Genomic DNA, 26736 nt, shown 5'->3' with positions numbered 1-26736 from the left:
GTCATACATAATAGTTAACATGTAATCATCAAAACATAGAGTTGTACTACTAGACCAAAACTTGATCTTACATAGAAAACTAAAGCTACCACAAAACAACAAGACAAAAAAAGAAAATGAAAGGCTGGACTTCAAGCAATCTTCCAGAAATTTAAAAAGGACCAACATAGGCCAGAATTGTGAGCAAACGCGTGCCAGAAAATAGAACAACAAGAAAACAACGCTGCAAAAACAAACAAAGCACTCCCGTAGCTCGAGCAGCAAGTATCTCAGCGTTGGAATCAGCAGCAAGCCTTTAATCTAATGTGATACTATGATGATAATATTTATTATCCTGAGTTCAATAAATGTTTATTATGATGCATAAGTGATACAGTGATGTTGCATAGAGTAATGCAACTAGAGATTCGCAAACTTGGAGATATAGTATTGCTTGTGAAGTGACACACCACAGAGTTGCAGAGTTAGCCTCGATAAGGTAAGAACATAGATATGTGATATATTGGTTAACCAGGACTGATGGAACAATTTGATGTGCACACACGGGTAGACGTCTATGAAATTAAAGCTGAGTTTTCAAAATACATTAGCCTTCTTCAAGAGAATCCTATATTTTCAAAAGGTATAATAAAGACGGTTTTTTTGTAAAAACTCCTAAAGAAGTGAATGAATATTTCAAGAAGTTTATCTTTTGTGTTTTGAGAAAATTTAATAAAAATAAAGAGTTATTGGATAGACTAGTTCCCGAGGATATGGATTAGGTTTTTCCACATAACTTGGACTAGTAGATAGCCTAAGCAAGGTATGGGATATATTACATAGCACGAAGGTCTAGCTTGTCATCATCATAGGTGTGCGGAATTAACCTCTAACATGTGATTACCTCGTCGAAGTAGACAGTGCATATGAGGTTATGCCCGTTAGAGTTAAAAGATGTCCGTTAGGGGTAACGAATGCCTGTCAGAATTGACAAAGGATGATAGGGGGAGATGATTGATAATATATATTGTATTTGACATGTATCATTTGTTTTGTGCAGAGAAAATGAGGAGCAGGAGCGCGCGAGATCTTCCACAGGGACCCCGAAGTGTACCCTACGTGGATGCTTGATATACCTGAGGTGACAATTCAGAGATGAGGTGATCTGGAGACGATTCAATGGTACGACTCAATAGTAGACCGTTGAGTTTGGGATCCCTGTGTTTTCAGCTATTGTAGGGGGAAGACCATGAGCGGTTGTGTCATCCAGACTGAGAGCTAAGATGGTAATCATTGCTCGATAAAGAAAGTGGGTCAAAGTTGGTACATATATTCCTGAACGGCATTCCAAAGTAAAGTGGCTGAGTATAGCCAATGAGTCTAGCATTCATAAGTCGTTAATCAGTTTCGAGTTACTACACGATAGTGGTGGCATGCATTGCAGGATTGCATTTAATGTGTGAATGATAACATGATGATTCATTAATGTGTTAGATCATAGAATATTTGATAGGCCGGTAGTACAAATGATACTCATGGTATTATTACCCATGTTTGTTGGTTTGTACTCAGAATATTTATTGACTCATGATGATTCATTAATGTGTGTATGATAGAATTGAGTAAATTCCTATAATGTAAAATAGGTTAGAAAATAGAATTGAGAGAAAACAAGAGTAAGTGTGTGTGTTGTAAAAAAGAAAGAGTGAGTGCTTAAGAGTGTGTGAGAGAGTGTGTAGTGTTGTACGTGAGTATGGTGAGAAAAGTTTAAAAAAATCGTGTTTTTGGAGTTGTTACCACATGAATCATGAGTGAATTAGAACTATTAAGAACATAATTACGAACTAATGAAGTCATACTCTAGGTTCTCCTTCTCTATATCATTCACTTCGTTAATTTTCGGTTTAATTATTCGAATTTACTCAATCGTTTAATACAACCCTCATGTTCAATCATTCCAATACATTGGAAAATTCTTTACACTTGAAGAAGCTATCCCAGTGCTTACCCTAAAATTCAACCTAGATCCACGATTACTACTAATTAGACGTTTGAAAACACTAAAGAGAGAAAATATACTTCAATCTTCGAGTGCTGATGGTGGGCAAAAGTGGTGTCAGTGTGAATGATGTCCAAAAGTCAATGGCCTACAATTCCCGCCAGGGTAAATGGTCGAATAGTGGGGTTAATGGGGGATGCATCAATTTTAGTCATTTTGCTTTTAAAATTGATTTAATCTAAACTATTGATTATTTAATTATTTATCTAATGATTTAAAAAACTTAAAACAACTTTTTAATGGTGGTCAATATGAGTCGAACACGCAAGTTAGACTTTTCCACTTAAAATATCATAATTTAATATTAAATATTATATCAGGTAAAAATATGGTCTACCAATTGTATAACTATTGTTTTTGTCAAAAGTATAATAGAGCAATTAATAAGAATTAAAAGAATGGTCAAACATAGGGATTTATATAGTATAAAGAATGCCTTATATTCCTGGTCAAATTTCACATAAATTCATTAACATATATCACCTCAGTAAATTCTAGAAATCAATCATATATTCTTATAATTTTTGTATAAATAAGCATGATCACAAGAATTTGTACTGATAAGAATAAGCATTATCATTTCAGAAAAAAAAAATAAGTGGGAGACGAAACATGGGTTCTAATCCATGTCTAATATGTAAGCATCTAGGAAAACCTTGTTTTGGCAATTGTGAGTTTGGTCAATACTTTCCTGTTAATAGGGAAGAAGAGTTTTCTAATGCTTGTAGACACTTTGGCATAAGCAACATACTTCGTAACATGAGAGTTGTCCAACCACATGAAAGACAAGCTACTGCTAAGTCCCTACTTATTGAGAGTACAATTCGGAGAAATGATCCAGTTCGTGGTTGTCTTGGCGTTGTGTTGGATCTCCAGAGTGAACTAGAAACTTTAAACAAACTTCTCAAGTTTTACAGAGATCAAGCATGCCCATCAAACTTGAATACTTCAACAACCTCTATTATCCCGGCACCGAGTAACCCAAGTGTTATTGCTTCAAGCACCCAAATACCAACCTTGGCAGAAAGTGTAAGACACGCTTTTCTCTTTGATCCTAATGATTATTTTCTAAACAAAATATTGTCGTTTCTAATTGAAAAAATATGCTAAATATCATTTTCTCATCAATCTAGCCAAGTAGATCTTTTCCTGGCATACCTATTGATCTGGACACATATTTCAGCACTTTTGAAAAAGGACAACCAAGGTAGTGTTCTAACGTGTTACTGTAGATTCATTTGATTCTCCTTATCTTATTATAACTTTAACAAACAGTTTTATTTATGGGTTTTACTACAGCGCTATGGCATCCAAGGGAAAATTGATTGTTGAAGATGAAGAGTTAGAGGCCAATGATGAAGAGGAAAACATAACTTCAGAGGAAGATTAAAGGCAAAAGAAGAAGGCCATAATGTGATGATAATAATAATTACATTAATATTATTATTATTTAATTTTATTATGGTATCATTAGTTAAACTTAGTTTTATGAATTTTTCGTATGAGAAATAACAAGTTTCGATTCATAAGTGGAATTAGGATATGTATTTCTTTGTGGTTTCAAAAGTTAGCATTAATATACCTTATATTTGTTGTACTTTTATAAAATTGTAAGAGTTTCCATACTTAAAAATTTATAATGGAAATTGAAAAAAATAATTAAACTTGGTTTGTCAATAGTATTGAGTTCAACAAATATTCTGAACTTAGAATAAAAGATGAAGAAATAAAAGATTGATCTAACTCGGGGGGAGGGGGGATATTCTTAAATTTCATCATCTACTACATATGGAAAACCTACACGTAATTGAATTTGAAATCCAAATGTAGTTTTGAATAAATAATATTTTTAATTTTTCCAATTTAAATGATATTTGTGGTCACGAAATTATTTTCAATTAAAAAATCTAAATTTTATATTTCAAATCATCATTCTCCTGCATTGACCTTTGTTGCAACGAATGTCGACTTAACTGAGTATTTTTTAAAATAAAATAACAAAAGATACAACAACAAATAAAAGAACTTAGAATGTGCCTCCTCTTCTCTATCTTATTGAACACTTTCTTCCCTTTATATAAATAGCTGCAAATATTAAAACCATTATATTACAACTGTAACGTATTATTGATTGAATAAAACTGTTACTCTATTGAATCTATCGAATATAAATATTTTTTTAAAAAGCTGAAGTTTATTTCCAAGAGTAAAATTATTAAAAATTGAGAGTTTAAAAAGTCTTCTGCCAGAAATTGAAAAACTAAGAAAGTGTACATAGAAAACGCATGGCTACTTTAGAATAGAAAACTAAAGCTACCACAAAACAACATGACAGAAAAAGAAAATGAAAGGCTGGACTACAAGCAATCTTCCAGCAATTTATAAAGGACCAACATAGGCCAGAATTGTGAGCAAACGCGTGCCAGAAAATAGAATAGCAAGAAAACAGCGCTGCAAAAACAAACAAAGCACCCCCGTAGCTCGAGCAGCAAGTATCTCAGCGTTGGAATCAGCAGCAAGCCTTTATGATTATCTAATATGATACTATGATGATAATATTTATTATCCTGAGTTGAATAAATGTTTAATATGATGCATAAGTGATATAGTGATGTTGCATAGAGTAATATAACTAGAGATTCGCAAACTTGGGGATATAGTATTGCTTGTGAAGTGACACACCACAAAGTTGCGGAGTTAGCCTCGATAAGGTAAGAACATAGATATGTGATATATTGGTTAATCAGGACTGATGGAACAATTTGATGTGCACACTCGGGTAGACGTCTAGGCAATAAAAGCCGAGTTTTCAAAATACATTAGCCTTCTTCAAGAGAATCCTATATTTTCAAAAGGTATAATATAGACGGTTTTTTTTGTAAAAACTCCTAAAGAAGTGAATGAATATTTCAAGAAGTTTACCTTTTGTGTTTTGAGAAAATTTAATAAAAATAAAGACTAATAGATTAGACTAGTTCCCGAGGATATGGATTAGGTTTTTCCACATAACTTGGACTAGAAGATAGCTTAAGAAAGGTATGGGATATATTACATAGCACGAAGGTCTAGCTTGTCATCATCATAGGTGTGCAGAATTAACCTCTGACATGTGATTACCTCGTCGAAGTAGACAGTGCATATGAGGTTATGCCCGTTAGAGTTAACAGATGTCCGTTAGAGGTAACGAATGCCTGTCAGAATTGACAAAGGATGATAGGGGGAGATGATTGATAGTATATATTGTATTTGACATGTGTCATTTGTTTTGTGCAGAGAAAATGAGGAGCAGGAGCGCGCGAGATCTTCTACAGGGACCCCGAAGCGCACCCAACGTGGATGCTCGATATACTTGAGGCGACACTTCAGAGATGAGGTGATCTGGAGACGATTCAATGGTACAACTCAATAGTAGACCGTTGAGTTTGGGATCCCTGTGTTTTCGGCTATTGTAGTGGGAAGACCATGAGAGGTTGTGTCATCCAGACTGAGAGCTAAGATGGTAATCATTGCTCGATAAAGAAAGTGGGTCAGAGTTGGTACATATGTTCCTGAGCGGCGTTCCAAAGTAAAGTCGCTGAGTTTAGCCAATGAGTCTAGCATTCATAAGTCGTTAAATGGTTTCGAGTTAAGACACGATAGTGGTGGCATGCATTGCAGGATTGCATTTAATGTGTGAATGATAACATGATGATGAAGGTATGAAAAACGATAGAAAGGGGGGGGAGGGTTTGAATAACGTTTTAAATCTAAAACTCGATCCACTTGAGATTTAAACAAATCTCTTCAAACACCAAAGATAAAAGTGCTAAGATAAGAGTTAAGGAAAGCACACAATGATTTTATCCTGGTTCACTTGCTAAATCCCTCAAGCTAATCCAGTCCACCCGTTAAGGAGATTTCTTCCTTCTTAGAATGAAGGCAATCCACTAATCAGAGTTTGTTACAACTGCACTTGCTACCTGCAAAGTGACTAACAATACACTGACTTAGCTATCACTAAGATTCACTCTCTTAGTCTTCTCAAGGATCCGACCAACCTTTGTCTCCTTAAAGAAAATTAAACAACTGTTTGAAAGTTTGAATTTACAAAGAAATGCTTCTTAGAAAGCTGATAGTAAACTCAATTAGTACAATATGAAGAAAGATTGCTTTGAGAGAATATTTGATTTTCGCGTGAGCTTCAACAAAGTTTCTTCAAAAGCTGCATCTTTCATCTTCAGCTTCTTTATATGCTCCAAGGAATTAGGTTTGGAAGTTTGCATGGAATGCTACCGTTGGAGGGCAGATCTGGATTTTCCAAGTTCTACTGTGGCTGAATAAGTTAAGTAAGGTCGTCAGGAATGGTACAATTGCTTTTGTACTTTGGATAGTGACATGACCTTTATCCTAGTTGACTTCTGATCAGAGTGATGCTTCATATTGGAACTTGTGAAGCTTGGTGATCAGAGTCAGAAGGAAGCTTGGATCCTCTGACCTTTGTACCTTCTGCTTCTGCACTCAGAGGAGAAGTACTTGGTCTTCAGAGCCAGCTTACTCTTGGACTTCAAAATCTTCACTACTCAGCTTCTGGACCTTCAGAGCTTCTGGACCTTCTAAGCTTCTGGACCTTCAGAGCCTCTAGACCTTCAGAGCTTCTGATCCTTCAAAGCTTCTGATCCTTCAGAGCTTCTGATCCTTCAGAGCTTCTAGTGAGCTGAATCCATATCAGAGCTTTATGATCTTCTGAAGCTTAATCTACTGTTCAGATTGAACATAGTACGTGCGAAAGCGTTGCAGAGGTTACTCTTTGAGCATTGTGCTTCTGAATTATGTGAAATAAGACCAGAGTCATGGCCTGTAAATAGAACACTCAGAAAACAACGTTAGAGTACCATAATTGTTCATACATAATAGTTAACATGTAATCATCAAAACATAGAGTTGTACTACTAGATCAAAACTTGATTTTACTATCTCCCCCTTTTTGATGATGACAAAACCAAGTATTTTGATGAACAATTCTTAAACAATAGACTGAATTCGCTCAGAGTTTAGATAATAGTAGTAAACTTATCCTGAGGTGAATGGTTTATGTTGCTCATTCTAAATCCAAGTCACAGCTTGATTCTGAGCTTAGCTCCCCCTGAATATAAGACTTAATGAAAACATTAGTAATATCTAGATTCTGAGCTAAATGACAAAAGAGTTCAGAGTGAGAATTTATGACATAGATAATATGTGAATATCAGAGCGCATAAATATTCAGAGTCAAGAGCAAGGTAAAAGTATCAGAGTCAGCTGATTTAGCATATTATCACTTCAAAAGAAGTGAAAATGTATTCCTTGCAAATGCCCACGGACAGATCTATGGTCATAAAGAGTGGAACTATTAATTTCTCCAAAAGAAAAAGAAATCACACTAACATAGATTACACATCAAAAACTGGTTGTATACTCCCCCTTTTTGTCATAAGCAAAAAGCATGGGGTGTGAAAAACTTAGCTTGAAGTACAAGGTACTCCCCCTTAGAAAAGGTCTAAGTTTAAAAAGATGGAGAAAGGAATAATAATTTTTTTTTGAAAGAAAACGTTTTTAATTAATGCATATGCAGAAGATTAAATGAATGAGTGGAACGTTTACCACCAGCCAAGGAGTTAAAGGTAAACATCTGTTACCAATAAACAATCCTCGAGAAACTGCTTCAGCATTAACTTCTGTAGACTGAACTGAGCTTATAAATAGCGGTTAAAGTATATCAGTCTTCACATCTTGTTTTCACTTGAATTCAATATTGCAATGGCATCCTTCATAGCATGCATCGAGCAATTGAGGAAGAAGGCCTTTGATGAAGATCTCTTCATCAATGTGCGCCATCCAGAGGAGTCGAGTGTCTATAGTCTGACAAACCAGCTACTAGGCATGAGCCTGAGTCCAGAAATGGACAACATCCTCAGAGGCTTCCTCAGATTCGTGGAGGAAATGCAAGTATTCTTCCAGAAGGAGCTGGACCTTTATGAGGAGATCAGAGCAATAGAGGTGGCTCTGGAGACTGTGACGGAGGGTCCTGAGAGGCAGGAGCTGCGCCAGAGCTTGGTCCACTTAGAACATAGGCAGCATCGACTGGAGCTTGAGAAAGCAGCGATGCGTAGGCGATGTAGAGTATTGAGGAAAAATCCTCCTTTTTAGATGTATCAATGCATTGTATGAATTATCTTATTAATAAATAAAAAAACTTGTTTGTTGATTAATGTGTATGAGTGAAAATTAAGTAATGATAAACAAGAATTATGCAAGCATATAAAAAAAGATAATTGAATAGAAGAACCAGAGTCAAACGCGAAAACATAGTAACATAGTAGAAAAGCAGAATAAAGAGAGTTCCTAAAGACTAAGGCTTGGGTGTCCTCTTCAGAAGTTCTGTGCACATCTCTTTAAGACTCTGAAGAAGAGCTTCATGAGAATCAAGTCTTTGTTCAATTAGATCAAGTCTTGAATCTGACTGAGGTTGAGCAGATGGAACATCTTGATCAGAGTGAGGAACTTGAGCAGATGTGGAGGCAACATTAGTAAATGGAATAATTCCAAGTGTCTGATTTCTAAGTGCCTCAGCTTCAGCTTGTAATTTAGTTGCTTGTTCTAGAGCTTGCAACCTTGCAGCTTCACGTTGTTCTGCTTCAAGCCTTGCAACTTCTTCTTCTTGTTCTTTCTTCTTTCTAGCTTCTTCAATAGTAGCATGAAGTTGATTTCTCAACATTAGTTCATTCAGAGCTGCTCTTCTTCTGAAACGCTGACTGACAGCTTCAACTCTTTGATCCCTTTCAGTAGTAAGGAAACCCAGCATCACTGCCGCTTGGTCAAGCATCCAAGTGCAAAGACGATCACAGTCTTCAGCAACCAAGTCTGGTTTCTCACTGAGGTCAGTGCGACCTTGCACATTGGGAACCCTTAAAGATGCTTCATGATTAAATAAGTTGATGCAATCAAGCAGGGTGTTCGGTCTGAGTTGGGTATAGGGAACAATGGAAAGATGGGTTTCAGATGAAGAGGGATGATTGCTACTTGTAGCTTCAGAAACACCATGAGGAGAACCAATTTGCACAGTTTGGGGTTCAGAGTGATTGGTCTCAGGGTTTTGATGAGAAACTTCAGTCTCAGGATTTGGAGATTGGTCAGAGACAAAGTTGTCATTTTGAGGTGGAGGAGAAAGAGGACGGGGTGGTGCTACTGAAGACAGAGGGACTGCATGGATTGGAAAATCAGGAGCTTCTAGAGGTTCTGGCCTTGGTCCAGAGTAACGGTTTGGACTGGGAACATTTAAGAAATGTTCAGGAAGTTCTGAAACTCTTTCTCTGGCAAGTTGAAAGAATTGGCGAGAAGCTTTATATTTATTTGAAGGAGAGGAAAATGGAACATTTGTGGGAAAAGAAACAGATGGAGCAGGAGAGAGAATTTCTCTATCAGAGGGTTCCTGATTTGAGTGATCAGAGGGTTGAGGCTCAGAGTTGGACTTTTCAGTGTTTGGTATCTCTTGAGCTTGTGTCTCAGAAACCATTGGTTTAGAGGTTTGTGGAGTGTATGGAAGAATAATGGGTGAGGTTGGTGTAGTGGACTTAGGGGTTTGAAGCATTTTCAAGAGAGGTTCTTCCTCAATGGAGGGTTGAAAGAATGAGGCCCTAGGTGGGGAAGTGTGTGAAGTGGGTTGATAAATTTGTGTGGGTTCAGGGTTGGAAACAACAGGAATTGCATCAATCAGATTTAAATCATCATCATCAGAAAGAGCAATAAACTTACTTGAAGCTCTGACTCCAGATCCGGTGACTCTGGTAGAGATTGCAGGTTCCAGATGAATGACTTGCGTTGCAATTTCGACCTTCTTTGCTTTCTTCTGAGGTGAAGGTGCATCATCATCATTATCATCACCATCAGAGGAATCTTGTGTCTCAGAAGGTTCCACTTGCTTTCTCTTGGTCTTCTTCTTCCTGGGAGACGCAAAGTTTGGAGGATCTTGAAGATTTCTGAAGAATTCATCCACATCAATCACAAAGCCTTGCTGCTTTAGATCATCAAGATAGTACTTGATAGCCTCTGGATCATCAGCCTTTGACCAGAGAGGGTAGTCCTTCAGAGGGATTCTTCTTCCTCTTGACTTTGCAGTGGCATAGTTAACCTCAACTTTTGTTTCTACTAAGCCCATTCTCTTCAATGATGTGGGAGTTAAGAGATCTCCAACAATTGTTGTTAGGTCTTCTGTGCATCCAGCTTTGGTCAGAGCAGATATCAGTTTGCTCAAATTGAAGAAGTCAGACAGTAATCTGCCAAAGGGTATGTATTTGATGGCAGACTTTGGTGAAGCAGTAGTCCTTGACTTTTTAATGCACTCCTTCAGACAGGAGAAGAGAAAGTAAGGCAGACAGACTTTGGTGTGCTCCTTGATGAAGAAAAGCATCACCTTCTGAGTGAAATTGATGTAATCTGGAGAGCTTCCCTTTGGTCTTTGATTCATGCAGTTCAGGAGGATCTTGTGCCAGATTCTCAGGTCAGGATGAAGATCCTTAGTCTTGCAATCAGTTTTGTCCGGTCTCCATGTAGAGTATAAGGCCTTGTTGACCTTCTCCTTGGTGCTTGTCTTGACTTTTGACTCTTGCAACTGAAATCTGTAGCCACGACTTGTATCTGCACCAAGAAGTCTTGCAAAAGACTTCTCTGAGATGATGATCCGTTTTCCCAGAACAAAAGACACAACCTGATACTCGTTGCAATCAGCATGCTTCCAGAATTCCTTCACCAGTTTATCATAGATTGGACCATGTAATCTGTTGAAGTATCCTTCCCAGCCTTGAGCCTGTACTTCAGGACGAAGATCGACCCCATTAGCAGCACTGTTGTCTAGGTCGAAACACCATTCAGCAAGAACTTGAAGTTCTTCTGGAGGGAAGACACATGTAACTGCACAGCTCCTTTGGGAAAAAGGAACAACATCCTCAGCATCTTGGATTTGTGCTTGAGCACCCTCTGTCGATCTGAGACGCAGAACATGACCTACTTGCCCTGTTGGAAGACCCACAACCATCCTTGGGAACACTCTTCCATCGGCTGAATCAGCCCTTTCACCGGAATCAGCTCTTTCAGATCTCACCATTGTTGAAGGTTGGAGGTTTGGGTAGAAGAGGGATGAACGAGAGAGAGAGAATTGGAGATAAGAGTTTTTGCAAACAGGAGAGAGAAGCGAATAACACAAGTGAGGGAGAACGTGTGTGCGTAGTGGGTTTTAGAAAGTAACCGTTGTTGATTATAAAACAAAAGTAAAATCAACGGTTGAAAATTAAAGACATCATTATGAACAGTTAATACACAAAACACACGGTGGAGAATAAGCACATCTACACTCATTACAACAGATTATCCGGAGGGCACAAGGAACGAGGCATCAGAATGAACTGACACACGTTTACTGTCTTATCTCAGAGTAAGCACCAATGGGTACTCAACTTCTGACTAAGTTACCTTCTGACGAGGAAGCATCATAGTCAGAGGTTCTGATCCATCTTCATACTGGACAAAAGTCCATATTCATATTTTTCAGTATAAAATTAAATCTATCCTCTGCTAAGGGCTTTGTAAAGATATCTGCCCATTGATGGTCAGTATCAATAAACTTCAGAAGTAGTACGCCCTTCTGAACATAATCTCTAATAAAGTGATACTTTACCTCAATGTGTTTTTCCCTTGAGTGTAAGATTGGATTCTTACTGAGTGAGATTGCAACAGTATTATCACAATAAATTGGAATGTTGCTCTCAAGGATTTGATAATCCTCTAGCAGATGTTTCATCCAGAGCATCTGAGTGCTGCAAATAGCTGCTGAGATATATTCTGCCTCTGTAGTGGATAGTGCAATAGTAGACTGCCTCTTGCTTGCCCATGAGACTAAGTTACTTCCCAGAAATTGACAATTTCCAGAAGTACTCTTTATTTCAGTTCTATCTCCAGCATAATCAGCATCACAGTAACCTGAAAGCTTATACTCTGATGTTTTCTTATACATCAAGCCAAGGTTAGTGGTACCTTTCAGATATCTGAGAATTCTCTTAACAACAGTTAAGTGAGTTTCTCTTGGATCTGATTGGAATCGAGCACATAAAGGTACACTAAACAGAATATCTGTCCTAGATGCAGTTAAGTATAGAAGTGAACCTATCATTCCACGATAGAGCTTCTGACATACTTTTCAACTGGCATCTTCTTTCTCCAGAATTCATGTAGGATGCATAGGAGTCTTAACAATTATTGATTATGTCATATTGAACTTCTTCAGAAGTTCCTTTGTGTACTTGCTCTGATGGATGTAAGTAGCTTCTAGTTTTTTATCAACTTGTATTCCCAGAAAGTACTTGAGTTCTCCCATCATACTCATTTCAAATTCAGCCTGCATCATCTCAGAAAATTCCTTGCAAAGAGATGGATTAGCAGATCCAAATATAATATCATCAACATAAATTTGCACAATTAAGATGTCATCTTTGTAAGTTTTGCAAAAGAGAGTTGTATCTACTTTACCCCTTACAAACTCATTATCCAGAAGGAATGAGCTAAGTCTCTCATACCATGCTCTGGGAGCTTGCTTCAAACCATAGAGAGATTTCTTCAATTTGAAAACATGGTCAGGGTTCTTCTCATCTTCAAAACCAGGAGGTTGGTGCACATACACTTCCTCTGAGATGTATCCATTCAGGAAGGCACTCTTAACATCCATCTGATGAAGAATTATGTTGTGATTCACTGAGAATGAGATCAGCAGTCTGATAGCTTCCAGTCTTCTACTGGAGCAAATGTTTCAATATAATCTATTCCTTCTTGCTGACTGTAGCCTTGAGCAACTAGCCTTGCTTTGTTTCTGACTACATCTCCTTTTTCATTTAGCTTGTTTCTGAAAATCCATTTGGATCCAATGATGTGAGCGCCTTGAGGTTTCTTGACAAGGTTCCAGACATCATTCTTGGAGAATTGATTCAATTCTTCTTCCATTGCTAGAATCCAGTCTTTGTCTTGAAGAGCTTCATCAATTGACTTTGGTTCAATTAAGGATACCAATCCCTTCAGACTAAGTAGAGTCTCTTCAGAGGGTCTAAATGTTGATCTGGTTCTGACTGTTCCATCTTTGTTTCCCAGAATCAACTCCTTAGGGTGAGAGGCAACAATTTTGCTTTTCCTCTGAGGCTGTGAATCAGAGGGACCAACTTCCTCTGGAGAGTCTTCCTCTGGCTCAGCTTCCTCTGGAGCTTTGCCTTTATCAGAAACATTTATACTCATATCTGCAAACTTTTCAACTAGCTTTGACTGATTAGAGTCAAGCTTATCATCAAATCTAACATGAATAGATTCTTCAATAGTTTTAGCATCAGTGTTATATATTCTAAAGCCTTTAGAACGTTCAGAGTAACCAAGTAATAGACATTTAGAAGATTTAGAATCAATCTTATGTAATCTATCCTTAGTATTCAGAGCATAGCAAACACAACCAAAAGGATGAAAGTAAGAAATGTTGGGTTTTACTTTCTTCCACAATTCATAAGGAGTCTTATTCAGAATTGGTCTGATAGAGATCCTATTCTGAATGTAACATGCTGTGTTTATTGCCTCAGCCCAAAAGTGCTTTGCCATGTCAGTTTCTTGAAGCATGGTTCTAGCCATCTCTTGAAGAGTTCTATTCTTCCTCTCAACAACCCCATTCTGTTGAGGAGTTATAGGACAAGAGAAATCATGTGCAATTCCATAGGAATCAAACAGACTCTCAAACTTGTCATTCTCAAACTCTCCACCATGAGCACTTCTGACACGCATAATTCTGCAAGCCTTCTCGTTTTGCACTTGGGCAATAAAGGTAGAGAACACATAATGAGACTCATCCTTGCAGGATAGAAATTTTACCCATGTCCAGCGGCTATAGTCATCAACAATGACCATCCCATATCTTTTTCCACCTATAGACTCAGTTTTCACGGGTCCAAAGAGGTCGATATGCAGAAGTTCCAACGGCCTTGAGGTGGAAACAACATTCTTTGCCTTGAAAGCGACTTTTGTAAATTTGCCTTTCTGACATGCTTCACAAAGAGCATCTGAAGAGAACTTCAGAGTGGGTAAGCCCCTGACAAGGTCAAGCTTACTCAGGTGGGAAATATTTCTCATGCTGGCATGCCCTAACCGTCTATGTCATACCCATTGCTCTTCATTAACAAAAGAATGCACTTTACTTTCTGAGTTTCCAACTCAGACAGTCTGATCTTATAAGTATTGTTCCTCCTCTTGCTGTTAAAACAAAATAGAGCCATCAATCTGACTTATAGCCCTGCAAGACTTTTGATTGAAGATTATATCATAACCCTTGTCAGCTAATTGACTTTTGATTTAAGCCATCTACCAACAGAACATTATCAATGCATGGACTATTATCAACACCAATAGTACCAGAACCAACAATTTTACCCTTCTCATTACCACCAAAGCCAACTTCGCCTCCAGGCTTAAGTTTTAGCTCTTCGAACATACGCCTTTCTCCCGTCATATGACGCGAGCATCCATTGTCCAGATACCATGACTGGTGTTTCAGTGGAGCGATCAATGATATCTGCAACATAGATAATCTTATCCTTAGGTACCCATTTTCTGGGTCCTTTCTTGTTAGTTACCCTAGAGGTTCTGATGACCTTGGGTTTCTCAACATGATAATGTAAAGGGATTTGAGCATGATATTTTAGCATAGAAGGAGTTCCCTTTTTACGAGAGGGTTTAGCAACTTTAGTAGGCAATGATTCAGGCAAAATAGTACCAGAGGGTACAAAATGTTCATGCAGAGGTTTGGCCTTAGGCATAGGAGGCTCATTTCTACTGGGTCCAGAATAGCCAATGTCACACATTCCATTTCTGCTTACGCCATAGATCATTGAAGCCATCAAGCTTCTATCTACGCTTTTAGCTAGGAATCTTTGAAAATATTTTTCATATTTGGATTCATTTTTAATATCAGAGGCATCACAAGCAACAAATTTTTCTAACTTAAGGATCTAGTTTTTAAGCACATAGTTAGAGTTTGCTAAAGCATGATTATTTTCTTTTAACTCAGAAATAATTTTATCATGTTCAGCAGAAGTCTTAGAAACAGCAGAAAAATCATTTTTCACCTTTTTATGCTTAGTCAGGAGAGAGTTATATTTATCCATGATATCAGACAAAGCACATTTAAGTTCAGAGGTTGAGAAAGAAGCGAATACCTCATTTTCATCGTCAGAGTCTGGATCTTCCTCTGATGCAGATTCAGAGTTAGTTGCTTCTTTTGACTCTGCTTCCTTGTTCTCGACAATAGCCATGAGTCCTTCAACAACTTCTCCATCAGAGTCAACATCCTCTGACTCTGATTCATCAAAAGTCACCATGATGCCTTTCTTAGCTTTGAAATGCTTCTTTGGCTTCTTGTCCTTTTTCAGCTTAGGACAATCATTGTTGTAGTGCCCTGAATCTTTGCATTCAAAGCATGTGACTTCCTTTGATGAAGACTTCTTCTGACCAGAAGAAGATTCATTCTTTCCTTTATTCTTTCCAGAGCCTCTATACTTGCTCTGCTTGTGCTTCCAGATGCGGTTGAGCTTTCTGGAGATCAGGGTTAGCTCATCTTCATCAGAATCCTCAGAGTTTTCTTCAGATTCTTCTTCTTCTGCTTGGAGAGCTTTAGCCTTTTCAGATTTGGATTTCAAGGCTATAGACTTCTTCTTCTGATCCTGATGTTCAGCACGCTTCAGTTCATGACAATTCAGTATGCTTATGAGTTCTTCCAGACTCATCTGATCAACATCTCTTGTGAGCTCCAAGGAAGTTATCAGAGGCATCCAGCTTTCAGGAAGGCCTCTAAGAATCCTCATGACATGATCAGCAGTTGTGTAACTCTTGTTGAGAGGTCTAATTCCAGCAATGAGTAACTGAAATCTGGAGAACATGTCCTCAATGGACTCACTGGATTCCATTTGGAAGGATTCATACTTTCTGATCAAGGACAACGCCTTTGACTCCTTCATCTTCTTGTTTCCTTCATGGGTCATCTTCAAGGAATCAAAGATACCCTTAGCATACTCACGATCTGTGATCTTTTGATATTCTTCATAAGAAATAGCACTTAGAAGAATAGTTCTAGCTTTATGATGCAGTGAGTAAAGCTTCTTCTGCTCTGCATTCATCTCTGTTCGGGAGATCTTCTTGCCATCACCATCAACTGGACGCTCATAGCCATCCACTATAATATCCCAGAGATCTGCATCAAAGCCCAGAAAAAAGCTTTCAATCCTATCTTTCCAGTACTCAAATCTTTGACCATCGAACATAGGAGGCTTTGCCCTGTAGACATCTTTTTACGCTTCAATGGTGGCAGCAATCTTAGTTTTTCACACCGGCTCGGATCACTGAACACTGTTAGGTGTGGTAATCAGAACTTGCGCTCTAATACCAATTGAAGGTATGAAAAACGATAGAAACGGGGGGGGGGGGTTTGAATAACGTTTTAAATCTAAAACTAGATCCACTTGAGATTTAAACAAATCTCTTCAAACACCAAAGATAAAAGTGCTAAGATAAGAGTTAAGGAAAACACACAATGATTTTATCCTGGTTCACTTGATAAATCCCGCAAGCTAATCCAGTCCAAACATTAAGGTGATTTCTTCCTTCTTAGAATGAAGGCAATCCACTAATCAGAGTTTGTTACAACTGCACTTGCTACCTGCAAAGTGACTAACAATACACTGACTTAGCTATCACTAAGATTCACTCTCTTAGTCTTCTCAAGGATCCAACCAACCTTGGTCTCCTTAAGGAAAATCAAACAACTATTTGAAAGTTTGAGTTTACAAAGAAATGCTTCTTAGAAAGCTGATAGTAAACACAATTAGTACAATATGAAGAAAGATTGCTTTGAGAGAATATTTGATTTTCGCGTGAGCTTCAACAAAGTTTCTTCAAAAGCTGCATCTTTCATCTTTAGCCTCTTTATATACTCCAAGGAATTAGGTTTGGAAGTTTGCATGGAATGCTATCGTTCGAGGGCAGATCTGGGTTTTCCAGGTTCTGTTGTGGCTGAATAAGTTAGGTAAGGTCGTCAGGAATGGTACAATTGCTTTTGTACTTTGTATAGTGACATGACCTTTATACTAGTTGACTTCTGATCAGAGTGATGCATATTGGAACTTCTGAAGCTTGGTGATCAGAGTCAGAAGGAAGCTTGGATCCTCTGACCTTTGAACCTTCTGCTTCTTGACTCAGAGGAGAAGTACTTGGTCTTCAGAGCCAGCTTACTCTTGGACTTCAGAATCTTCACTACTCAGCTTCTGGACCTTCAGAGCTTCTGGACATTCAGAGCTTCTGGACTCATCTTTTGTGTTTTGAGAAAATTTAATAAAAATAAAGACTAATTGCATAGACTGGTTCCCGAGGATATGGATTAGGTTTTTCCACATAACTTGGACTAGTAGATAGCCTAAGCAAGGTATGGGATATATTACATAGCACGAAGGTCTAGCTTGTCATCATCATAGGTGTGCGGAATTAACCTCTAACATGTGATTACCTCGTCGAAGTAGACAATGCATATGAGGTTATGCCCGTTAGAGTTAATAGATGTCCGTTAGAGGTGACGAATGCCTGTCAGAATTGACAAAGGATGATAGGGGAGATGATTGAGAATATATATTGTATTTGACATGTATCATTTGTTTTGTGCAGAGAAAATGAGGAGCAGGAGCGCGCGAGATCTTCTACAGGGACCCCGAAGTGCACCCAACGTGGATACTCGATATACCTGAGGCGACACTTCAGAGATGAGGTGATCTGGAGACGATTCAATGGTGCCACTCAATAGTAGACCGTTGAGTTTGGGATCCCTGTGTTTTCGGCTATTGTAGTGGGAAGACCATGAGCGGTTGTGTCATCCAGACTGAGAGCTAAGATGGTAATCATTGCTCGATAAAGAAAGTGGGTCAGAGTTGGTACATATGATCCTAAGCGGCGTTCCAAAGTAAAGTGGCTGAGTTTAGCCAATGAGTCTAGCATTCATAAGTCGTTAATCGGTTTCGAGTTACGACACGATAGTGGTGGCATGCATTGCAGGATTGCATTTAATGTGTGAATGATGACATGATGATTCATTAATGTGTTAGATCATAGAATATTTGATAGGCCGGTAGTACAAATGATACTCATGGTATTATTACCCATGTTTGTTGGTTTGTACTCAGAATATTTATTGACTCATGATGATTCATTAATGTGTGTATGATAGAATTGAGTAAAATATTCATATAATGTAAAATAGGTTAGAAAATAGAATTGAGAGAAAACAAGAGTAAGTGTGTGTGTCGTAATAAAGAAAGAGTGAGTGCTTAAGAGTGTGTGTAGTGTTGTACGTGAGTATGGTGAGAAAAGTTTTAAAAATTCGTGTTTTTGGAGTTGTTACCACATGAATCATGAGTGGATTAGAACTATTAAGAACATAATTACGAACTTATGAAGTCATACTCTAGGTTCTGCTTCTCTATATCATTTACTTCGTTAATTTTCGGTTTAATTATTCGAATTTACTCAACCATTTAATACAACCCTCATGTTCAATCATTCCAATACATTGGAAAATTCTTTACACTTGAAGAAGCTATCACAGTGCTTACCCTAAAATTCAACCTAGATCCACGACTACTACTAATTAGACTTTTGAAAACACTACAGAGAGAAAAGATACTTCAATCTTCGAGTGCTGATGGTGGGAAAAAATGGTGTCAGTGTGAATGATTTTCAAAAGTCAATGGTCTACAATTGCTTTTAAAATTGATTTAATCTAAACTATTGATTATTTAGTTATTTATCTAATGATTTAAAAAACTTAAAACAACTTTTTAATGGTGGTCAATATGAGTCGCACACGCAAGTTAGACTTTTCCACTTAAAATATCATAATTTAATATTAAATATTATATCAGGTAAAAATATGGTCTACCAATTGTATAACTATTGTTTTTGTCAAAAGTATAATTGAGCAATTAATAAGAATTAAAAGAATGGTCAAACATAAGGATTTATATAGTATAAAGAATGCCTTATATACCTGGTCCAATTTCACATAAATTCATTAACATATATCACCTCAGTAAATTCTAGAAATCAATCATATATTCTTATAATTTTTGTATAAATACGCATGATCACAAGAATTTGTACTGATAAGAATAAGCATTATCATTTCAGAAAAAAAAAAGATAAGTAGGAGAGGAAACATGGGTTCTAATCCATGTCTAATATGTAAGCATCTAGGAAAACCTTGTTTTGGCAATTGCGAGTTTGGTCAATACTTTCCTGCTAATAGGGAAGAAGAGTTTGCTAATGCTTGTAGACACTTTGGAATAAGCAACATACTTCGTAACATGAGAGTTGTCCAACCACATGAAAGACAAGCTACTGCTAAGTCCCTACTTATTGAGAGTACAATTCGGAGAAATGATCCAGTTCGTGGTTGTCTTGGCGTTGTGTTGGATCTCTAGAGTGAACTAGAAACTTTAAACAAGCTTCTCAAGTTTTACAGAAATCAAGCATGCCCATCAAACTTGAATACTTCAACAACCTCTATAATCTCGGTACCGAGTAACCCAGGTGATATTGCTTCAAGCACCCAAATACCAACCTTGGCAGAAAGTGTAAGACACACTTTTCTCTTTGATCCTAATGATTATTTTCTAAACAAAATATTGTTTTTTCTAATCGGAAAAAATATGCTAAATATCGTTTTCTCATCAATCTAGCCAAGTAGATCTTTTCCTGGCATACCTATTGATCTGGACACATATTTCAGCAGTTTTGAAAAAGGACAATCAAGGTAGTGTTCTAACGTGTTACTGTAGATTCATTTGATTCTCCTTATCTTATTATAACTTTAACAAACATTTTTATTTATGGGTTTGACTACAGCGCTATGGCATCCAAGGGAAAAATGATTGTTGAAGATGAAGAGTTAGAGGCCAATGATGAAGAGGAAAACATAACTTCAGAGGAAGATTAAATGATAATAATAATAACATTAATATTATTATTATTTAATTTTACTATGGTATCATTAGTTAAACTTAGTTTTATGAATTTTTCATATGAGAAATAACAAGTTTGGATTCATAAGTGGAATTAGGATATGTATTTCTTTGTGGTTTCAAAAGTTAGCTTTAATTTACCTTTTATTTGTTGTATTTTTATAAAATTGTAAGAGTTTCATACTTAAAAATTTATAATGGAAATTGAAAAAAATAATTAAGCTTGGTTTGTCAATAGTATTGAGTTCAACAAATATTCTGAACTCAGAATAAAAGATGAAGAAATAAAAGATTGATCTAACTCGGGGGGGGGGGGGATATTCTTAAATTTCATCATCTACTACATATGGAAAACCTACACGTAATTGAATTTGACATCCAAATGTAGTTTTGAATAAATAATATTTTTTATTTTTCCCATTTAAATGATATTTGTGGTCACGAAATTATTTTCAATTAAAAAATCTAAATTTTATATTTCAAATCATCATTCTCCTGCATTGACCTTTGTTGCAACGAATGTCGACTCAACTGAATATTTTTTAAAATAAGATAACAGAAGATACAACAACAAATAAAAGAACTTAGAATGTGCCTCCTCTTCTCTCTCTTATTGAACACTTTCTTCCCTTTATATAAATACCTGCAAATATTAAAACCATTATATTACAACTGTAACGTATAATTGATTGAATAAAACTGTTACTCTATTGAATCTATCGAATATAAATATTTTTTAAAAAGCTGAAGTTTATTTCCAAGAGTAAAATTATTAAAAACAAAGCATTAGGCTTGTGATTTTAAAAAGTCTTCTGCCAGAAATTGAACAACTAAGAAAGAGTACATAGAAAAAGCAAGGCTACTTTAGAATAGAAAACTAAAGCTACCACAAAACAACATGATAGAAGAAGAAAATGAAAGGCTGGACTACATGCAATCTTCCAGCAATTTATAAAGGACCAACATAGGCCAGAATTGTGAGCAAACGTGTGCCAGAAAATAGAACAACAAGAAAACAGCGTTGCAAAAACAAACAAAGCCCTCCCGTAGCTCGAGCAGCAAGTATCTCAGCGTTGGAATCAGCAGCAAGCCTTTATGATTATCTAATATGATACTATGATGATAATATTTATTATCCTGAGTTGAATAAATGTTTATTATGATGCATAAGTGATATAGTGATGTTGCATAGAGTAATGCAACAAGAGATTCACAAACTTGGGGGTATAGTATTGCTTGTGAAGTGACACACCACAGAGTTGGGAGTTAGCCTCGATAAGGTAAGAACATAGATATGTGATATATTGGTTAACCAGGACTGATGGAACAATTTGATGTGCACACTCAGGTAGACGTCTATGCAATTAAAGCTGAGTTTTAAAAATACATTAGCCTTCTTCAAGAGAATCCTATATTTTCAAAAGGTATAATAAAGACGGTTTTTTTGTAAAAACTCCTAAAGAAGTGAACGAATATTTCAAGAAGTTTATCTTTTGTGTTTTGAGAAAATTTAATAATAATAAAGACTAGTTGCATAGACTAGTTCCCGAGGATATGGATTAGGTTTTTCCACATAACTTGGACTAGTAGATAGCCTAAGAAAGGTATGGGATATATTACATAGCACGAAGGTCTAGCTTGTCATCATCATAGGTGTGCGGAATTAACCTCTGACATGTGATTACCTCGTCGAAGTAGACAGTGCATATGAGGTTATGCCCGTTAGAGTAAACAGATGTCCGTTAGAGGTAACAAATGCCTGTCAGAATTGACAAAGGATGATAGGGGAGATGATTGATAATATATATTGTATTTGACATGTATCATTTGTTTATTGCAGAGAAAATGAGGAGCAGGAGCGCGCGAGATCTTCTACAGGGACCTCGAAGTGCACCCAACGTGGATGCTTGATATACCTGAGGCGACACTTTAGAGATGAGGTGATCTGGAGACGATTCAATGGTACGACTCAATAGTAGACCGTTGAGTTTGGGTTCCCTGTGTTTTCGGCTATTGTAGTGGGAAGACCATGAGCGGTTGTGTCATCCAGACTGAGAGCTAAGATGGTAATCATTGCTCGATAAAGAAAGTGGGTCAGAGTTGGTACATATGTTCCTGAGCGGCGTTCCAAAGTAAAGTGGCTGAGTTTAGCCAATGAGTCTAGCATTCATAAGTCGTTAATCGGTTTCGAGTTACGACACGATAGTGGTGGCATGCGTTGCAGGATTGCATTTTATGTGTGAATGATGACATGATGATTCATTAATGTGTTAGATCATAGAATATTTGATAGGCCGGTAGTACAAATGATACTCATGGTATTATTACCCATGTTTGTAGCTTTGTACTCAGAATATTTATTGACTCATGATGATTCATTAATGTGTGTATGATAGAATTGAGTAAAATATTCATATAATGTAAAATAGGTTAGAAAATAGAATTGAGAGAAAACAAGAGTAAGTGTGTGTGTTGTAAAAAAGAAAGAGTGAGTGCTTAAGAGTGTGTGTAGTGTTGTACGTGAGTATGGTGAGAAAAGTTTAAAAAATTCGTGTTTTTGGAGTTGTTACCACATGAATCATGAGTGGATTAGAACTATTAAGAACATAATTACGAACTAGTGAAGTCATACTCTAGGTTCTCCTTCTCTATATCATTTACTTCGTTAATTTTCTGTTTAATTATTCGAATTTACTCAACCATTTAATACAACCCTCATGTTCAATCATTCCAATACATTGGAAAATTCTTTACACTTGAAGAAGCTATCACAGTGCTTACCCTAAAATTCAACCTAGATTTACGAATACTACTAATTAGACTTTTGAAAACACTACAGAGAGAAAAGATACTTCAATCTTCGAGTGCTGATGGTGGGCAAAAATGGTGTCAGTGTGAATGATGTCCAAAAGTCAATGGTCTACAATTCCTGCCAAGGTAAATGGTCGAATAGTGGGGTTAAAGAGGGAGGCATCAATTTTAGTCATTTTGCTTTTAAAATTGATTTAATCTAAACTATTGATCCCAGTCATTACATAAGAAGTACTTGCTCCTCCATGAGTCCCAACATAGCCATTATACCAGTTTTCATCTTCAGATCTTGGAGCATCTACCACTTTTTCTTTCTGAAATTAAATACAATGGTTAGCAGAATTATATTTTTTCTCAATGAAATTGCAGATTATCTGGTTTAGCAGAATACCATTTTTCCAGAATTATGAAGGAGTGGGGCTGTGACATTGGAATTGACAGGCTCCCTTATAACAATCCCAGGAAGAGAGCGTGGTTGTGGTACTACAATCAACTCTGGGATGTTCTGACATTTGTTTTTATAATGTCTATATTGCTTGCATTTACTACACTTTTTAAACCCTCTTTTCTGAAACAATAAACAAGATCTATCATTATAGGTTTCATAGCAACAATATAAACCAATGTTAGGATTAGTTATCTTTGGTTTCTTTTGAGCAGTTGTAGGTTGAACTCCATCATTTTGTGCTTTAGGTTGAACTCCATCACCTTGTGCTTGTCCTGCCACAGATTCATCAGTTTGTGCTTCAACTTCAGATTGCTCCTCTGGAACAGGGTTCTTACACCCTCTCTTGTTGTGTCCATATTGCTTGCACCTACTACACTTCCAAGATGCCCCCCTCTCTGCAATTTACTTGGGTTGGGATCATCTTATGGGTCTCTCTTCCTCAATTTCTTTGGTCTCCCTGCACTTCTCTTATACATGGGTGGCAGAATGCAGACAGGATCATGAGGGGTGACAATCCACTGGTTAGGGCCAGGTAATGGAGTCACATAATTTTCATATGTTGCACGGTAGGCATGCCTCTTGTAGCATTCATCCACAAACTCCTTAGGATCATTGCCATGGAAATTTATTCCAGACACAACATGTCTACAAGGAAAGCCATTCAGGTCCCAGAATCTGCAGGTACAACTCCTATCCCTCATGCTTATTACATGTCTCTCCAAAGTGAAAGTATGACGAACCTCATACTTTTTATCACCAACCTGTCTAGGGATCCAGTTCTTACTATGTTCAACCTCATGTGAGATCCTCTTCAATGGCCTAGGCATGATCTGTCCATTATGCTTGTGCAGCTTCTCCATCATTGTTGGAAACCTTACCATTACATAGGTCCTAATCCACTCCATCATAGTTAAAATAGGTTTGTCCCTGGCCAACATAATTTCTGCATTGAAAGCCTCTGATAGGTTGTTCATGACCACATCACATCTTGAGTAAAGGCTAAATGCATGTCTGCACCAGCTTGAAGTTGGCTTATCCATCAACGACTCGTAAGCAATCTCATTTTTTCCTTTATCAGAAGCATCTTTTCTTTCCAGGCAGCTTCATATGTAGCCTTGGCAACAGCCATCATCAGGTCTCTTAGAAGGACTCCACCTCCAAATTTATTCTTGAAATTTGCATATAGATGCCTCACACATAGTCTGTGTTCGCAACCTTGTAGAATTTCTTCTTTGAAAATCTCCATCAAACCCTATTAAAAGAAGAAGTTAAACCAAAAATCATGAGAAATACTATATTTGGTTTCAAACTAAGAAAGCATGACAGTATACCAGAAATTAAATCTTGATGTTAGACAATTACCTTTTGTTGGTCTGATATAAAGACCCATCTTCTTGACCTTTCAGGGTCAATGTCATCCATCAACAGCTCCATAAACCACATCCAACTTTCTTTGGTTTCAGACTCAACCACACCAAAGGCTAATGGGAAATACTACTCATTCGCATCTCTAGCAACTGCTGCCAACAATATCCCTCTATGTTTAGTCTTCAAATGACAACTATCCAAGCCAATAATGGCCTACACCCACCTAGAAATCCTCTCTTACATCCTTCCAGGCACATGTAAAATCTACTGAATCTAGGAAATAAAGTGCTTCTTGGTGTTTAAAAATTCATTTTGCATGTGTTTCCTGCTGCCCTCCTCCTCAATTCATTGCTAAATCTCCACAGAAGAGTATACTGCATTTCAATGGCTCCCTCAACCTCTTCAATTGCCAACTGCTTACCCTTCCATGCTCTGTATCTAGTTATTCCAGTGCCAAGATTAACTCTGAAATCATCCACAATTTCATTTGTGCTGATCTTATTCATTGTACTCACTTTATTCAACAGCTTCTGCTTGACCCACCTTACATTAGCTGACTTATTATCAAACACTCTAGCACTCTTTGTTGCCAACCTTGCTGCACAAGATGACAAATGGACAATCCTCACTTCTGCACTTTATCCTGACCCTTATGCTGTCATTTTTCATGTATTTGAATTCTCTGCCTTGAGCAACACAATGATCAACTAGTGCATTTTTGAATTGTTGCAGTGATGAAAAGTCCATTCCAAGCCTGAATTTGAAATCTGGGCCCAATTGTTCCTTAACAAACTTTGGGAATCTTCTTCTAGGAACATCTTCCACCTCAGAATCAGTTGGCACACTCTCCAGATCTTCACTCTGATAACCATGTTCACCATCTGATTCATCCCCAAAAGCCAACCCTATACCTTCTTCACTCCTACCATTAAGCATCTGTTTGATATGCTCATTCAAAAGAGCCTCTGCCTCAGCAAAAGTTGTGTTGTCCAGTACATCTTCAGTCCCTAAGTCTCTTTCTTCATCACTGTCATGAAGCCTTTCTCTTTGGACAGAAACATCACTGTCAGAATTTTCACCATCTCCACCAATCTCTCCATCAATGACTTCAGGAACATTGTTGTCAGGACTTATGTTCTCAGGAGCAACATCTACCTCAGGAACCTGCTCTAGACCAGGAACATTGTTGTCAGGACTTATGTTCTCAGGAGCAACATCTACCTCAGGAACCTGCTCTGGACCAGGAACATTGTTGTCAGGATAAATGTTCTCAGGAGCAGCACCATCTACCTCATGAAGCTGCACTGGACTAATGTTGACATTAATAGGCAGCTCTAATTTTGGACCAGTAGGAGTGTAGTCAACTTGCTCCATTTGTTCATTTTGCAACTCATCATCATCATCATCAGAGAGAACCACTAAAGATGGCTTGCCATAATTTTTTGATTTGGTCACCACTGCTTGTATTCTACAGGACCTTCTCACAGATTTCATCTTTGTTGGTTGAACTTTCTTCTTTTGTGGTGGAACCTTCATCTCATCTGGTTTTTTCTTTTCATGGACAACAATGGGAACATAGGCAGTAGTGGGATGCTCTTCTGCTAGATTTTGTACAAACAACAAACCTTCACCAAGTTTAGCAGCATAATTAGCAAATTCCAGAGCATCAACATCAGTTTTGTACTCCCTGAATACATGTCAAGCAGCATCCTCAGCATTAAACCACCATAAATTAAACTCATTGTATCCCAACCCTTTGACAGTGGCAACAGTATCAATGAATGACCACAAATCTTCATCTTGATCAGGATGAACACTTCGACCACCACCAAAGTAATGCAAGTAAGGAGAGGTACCAAACCAACCACCATGACGAACAATCAGTTTAAACACCATCCTGCAACCCCACAAAAAGCAACCCAAGTCAAGATTTATCCCTAAAAAGCAACTCAAGATTTGTCCCTAAATAGCAACCCAAAGTC

The 26736-nt window shown here is 37.4% G+C and overlaps 1 protein-coding gene across 1 annotated transcript; it reads left to right on the top strand.

The window, feature by feature from the left end:
- Positions 1-2650: 2650 nt before the first annotated feature.
- LOC130719382 (LOB domain-containing protein 25-like) lies at positions 2651-3428 on the top strand. Its single transcript, XM_057570006.1, has 3 exons — positions 2651-3067; positions 3172-3245; positions 3338-3428. Exons 1-3 carry the CDS (start codon positions 2651-2653, stop codon positions 3426-3428), a joined length of 582 nt encoding a protein of 193 aa, XP_057425989.1.
- Positions 3429-26736: the final 23308 nt, after the last annotated feature.

The sequence above is a fragment of the Lotus japonicus genome, chromosome 5 (assembly GCF_012489685.1).
Source record: "Lotus japonicus ecotype B-129 chromosome 5, LjGifu_v1.2".
NCBI lineage: Eukaryota > Viridiplantae > Streptophyta > Magnoliopsida > Fabales > Fabaceae > Lotus > Lotus japonicus.
This window is presented reverse-complemented; position numbering and strand designations above follow the sequence as displayed.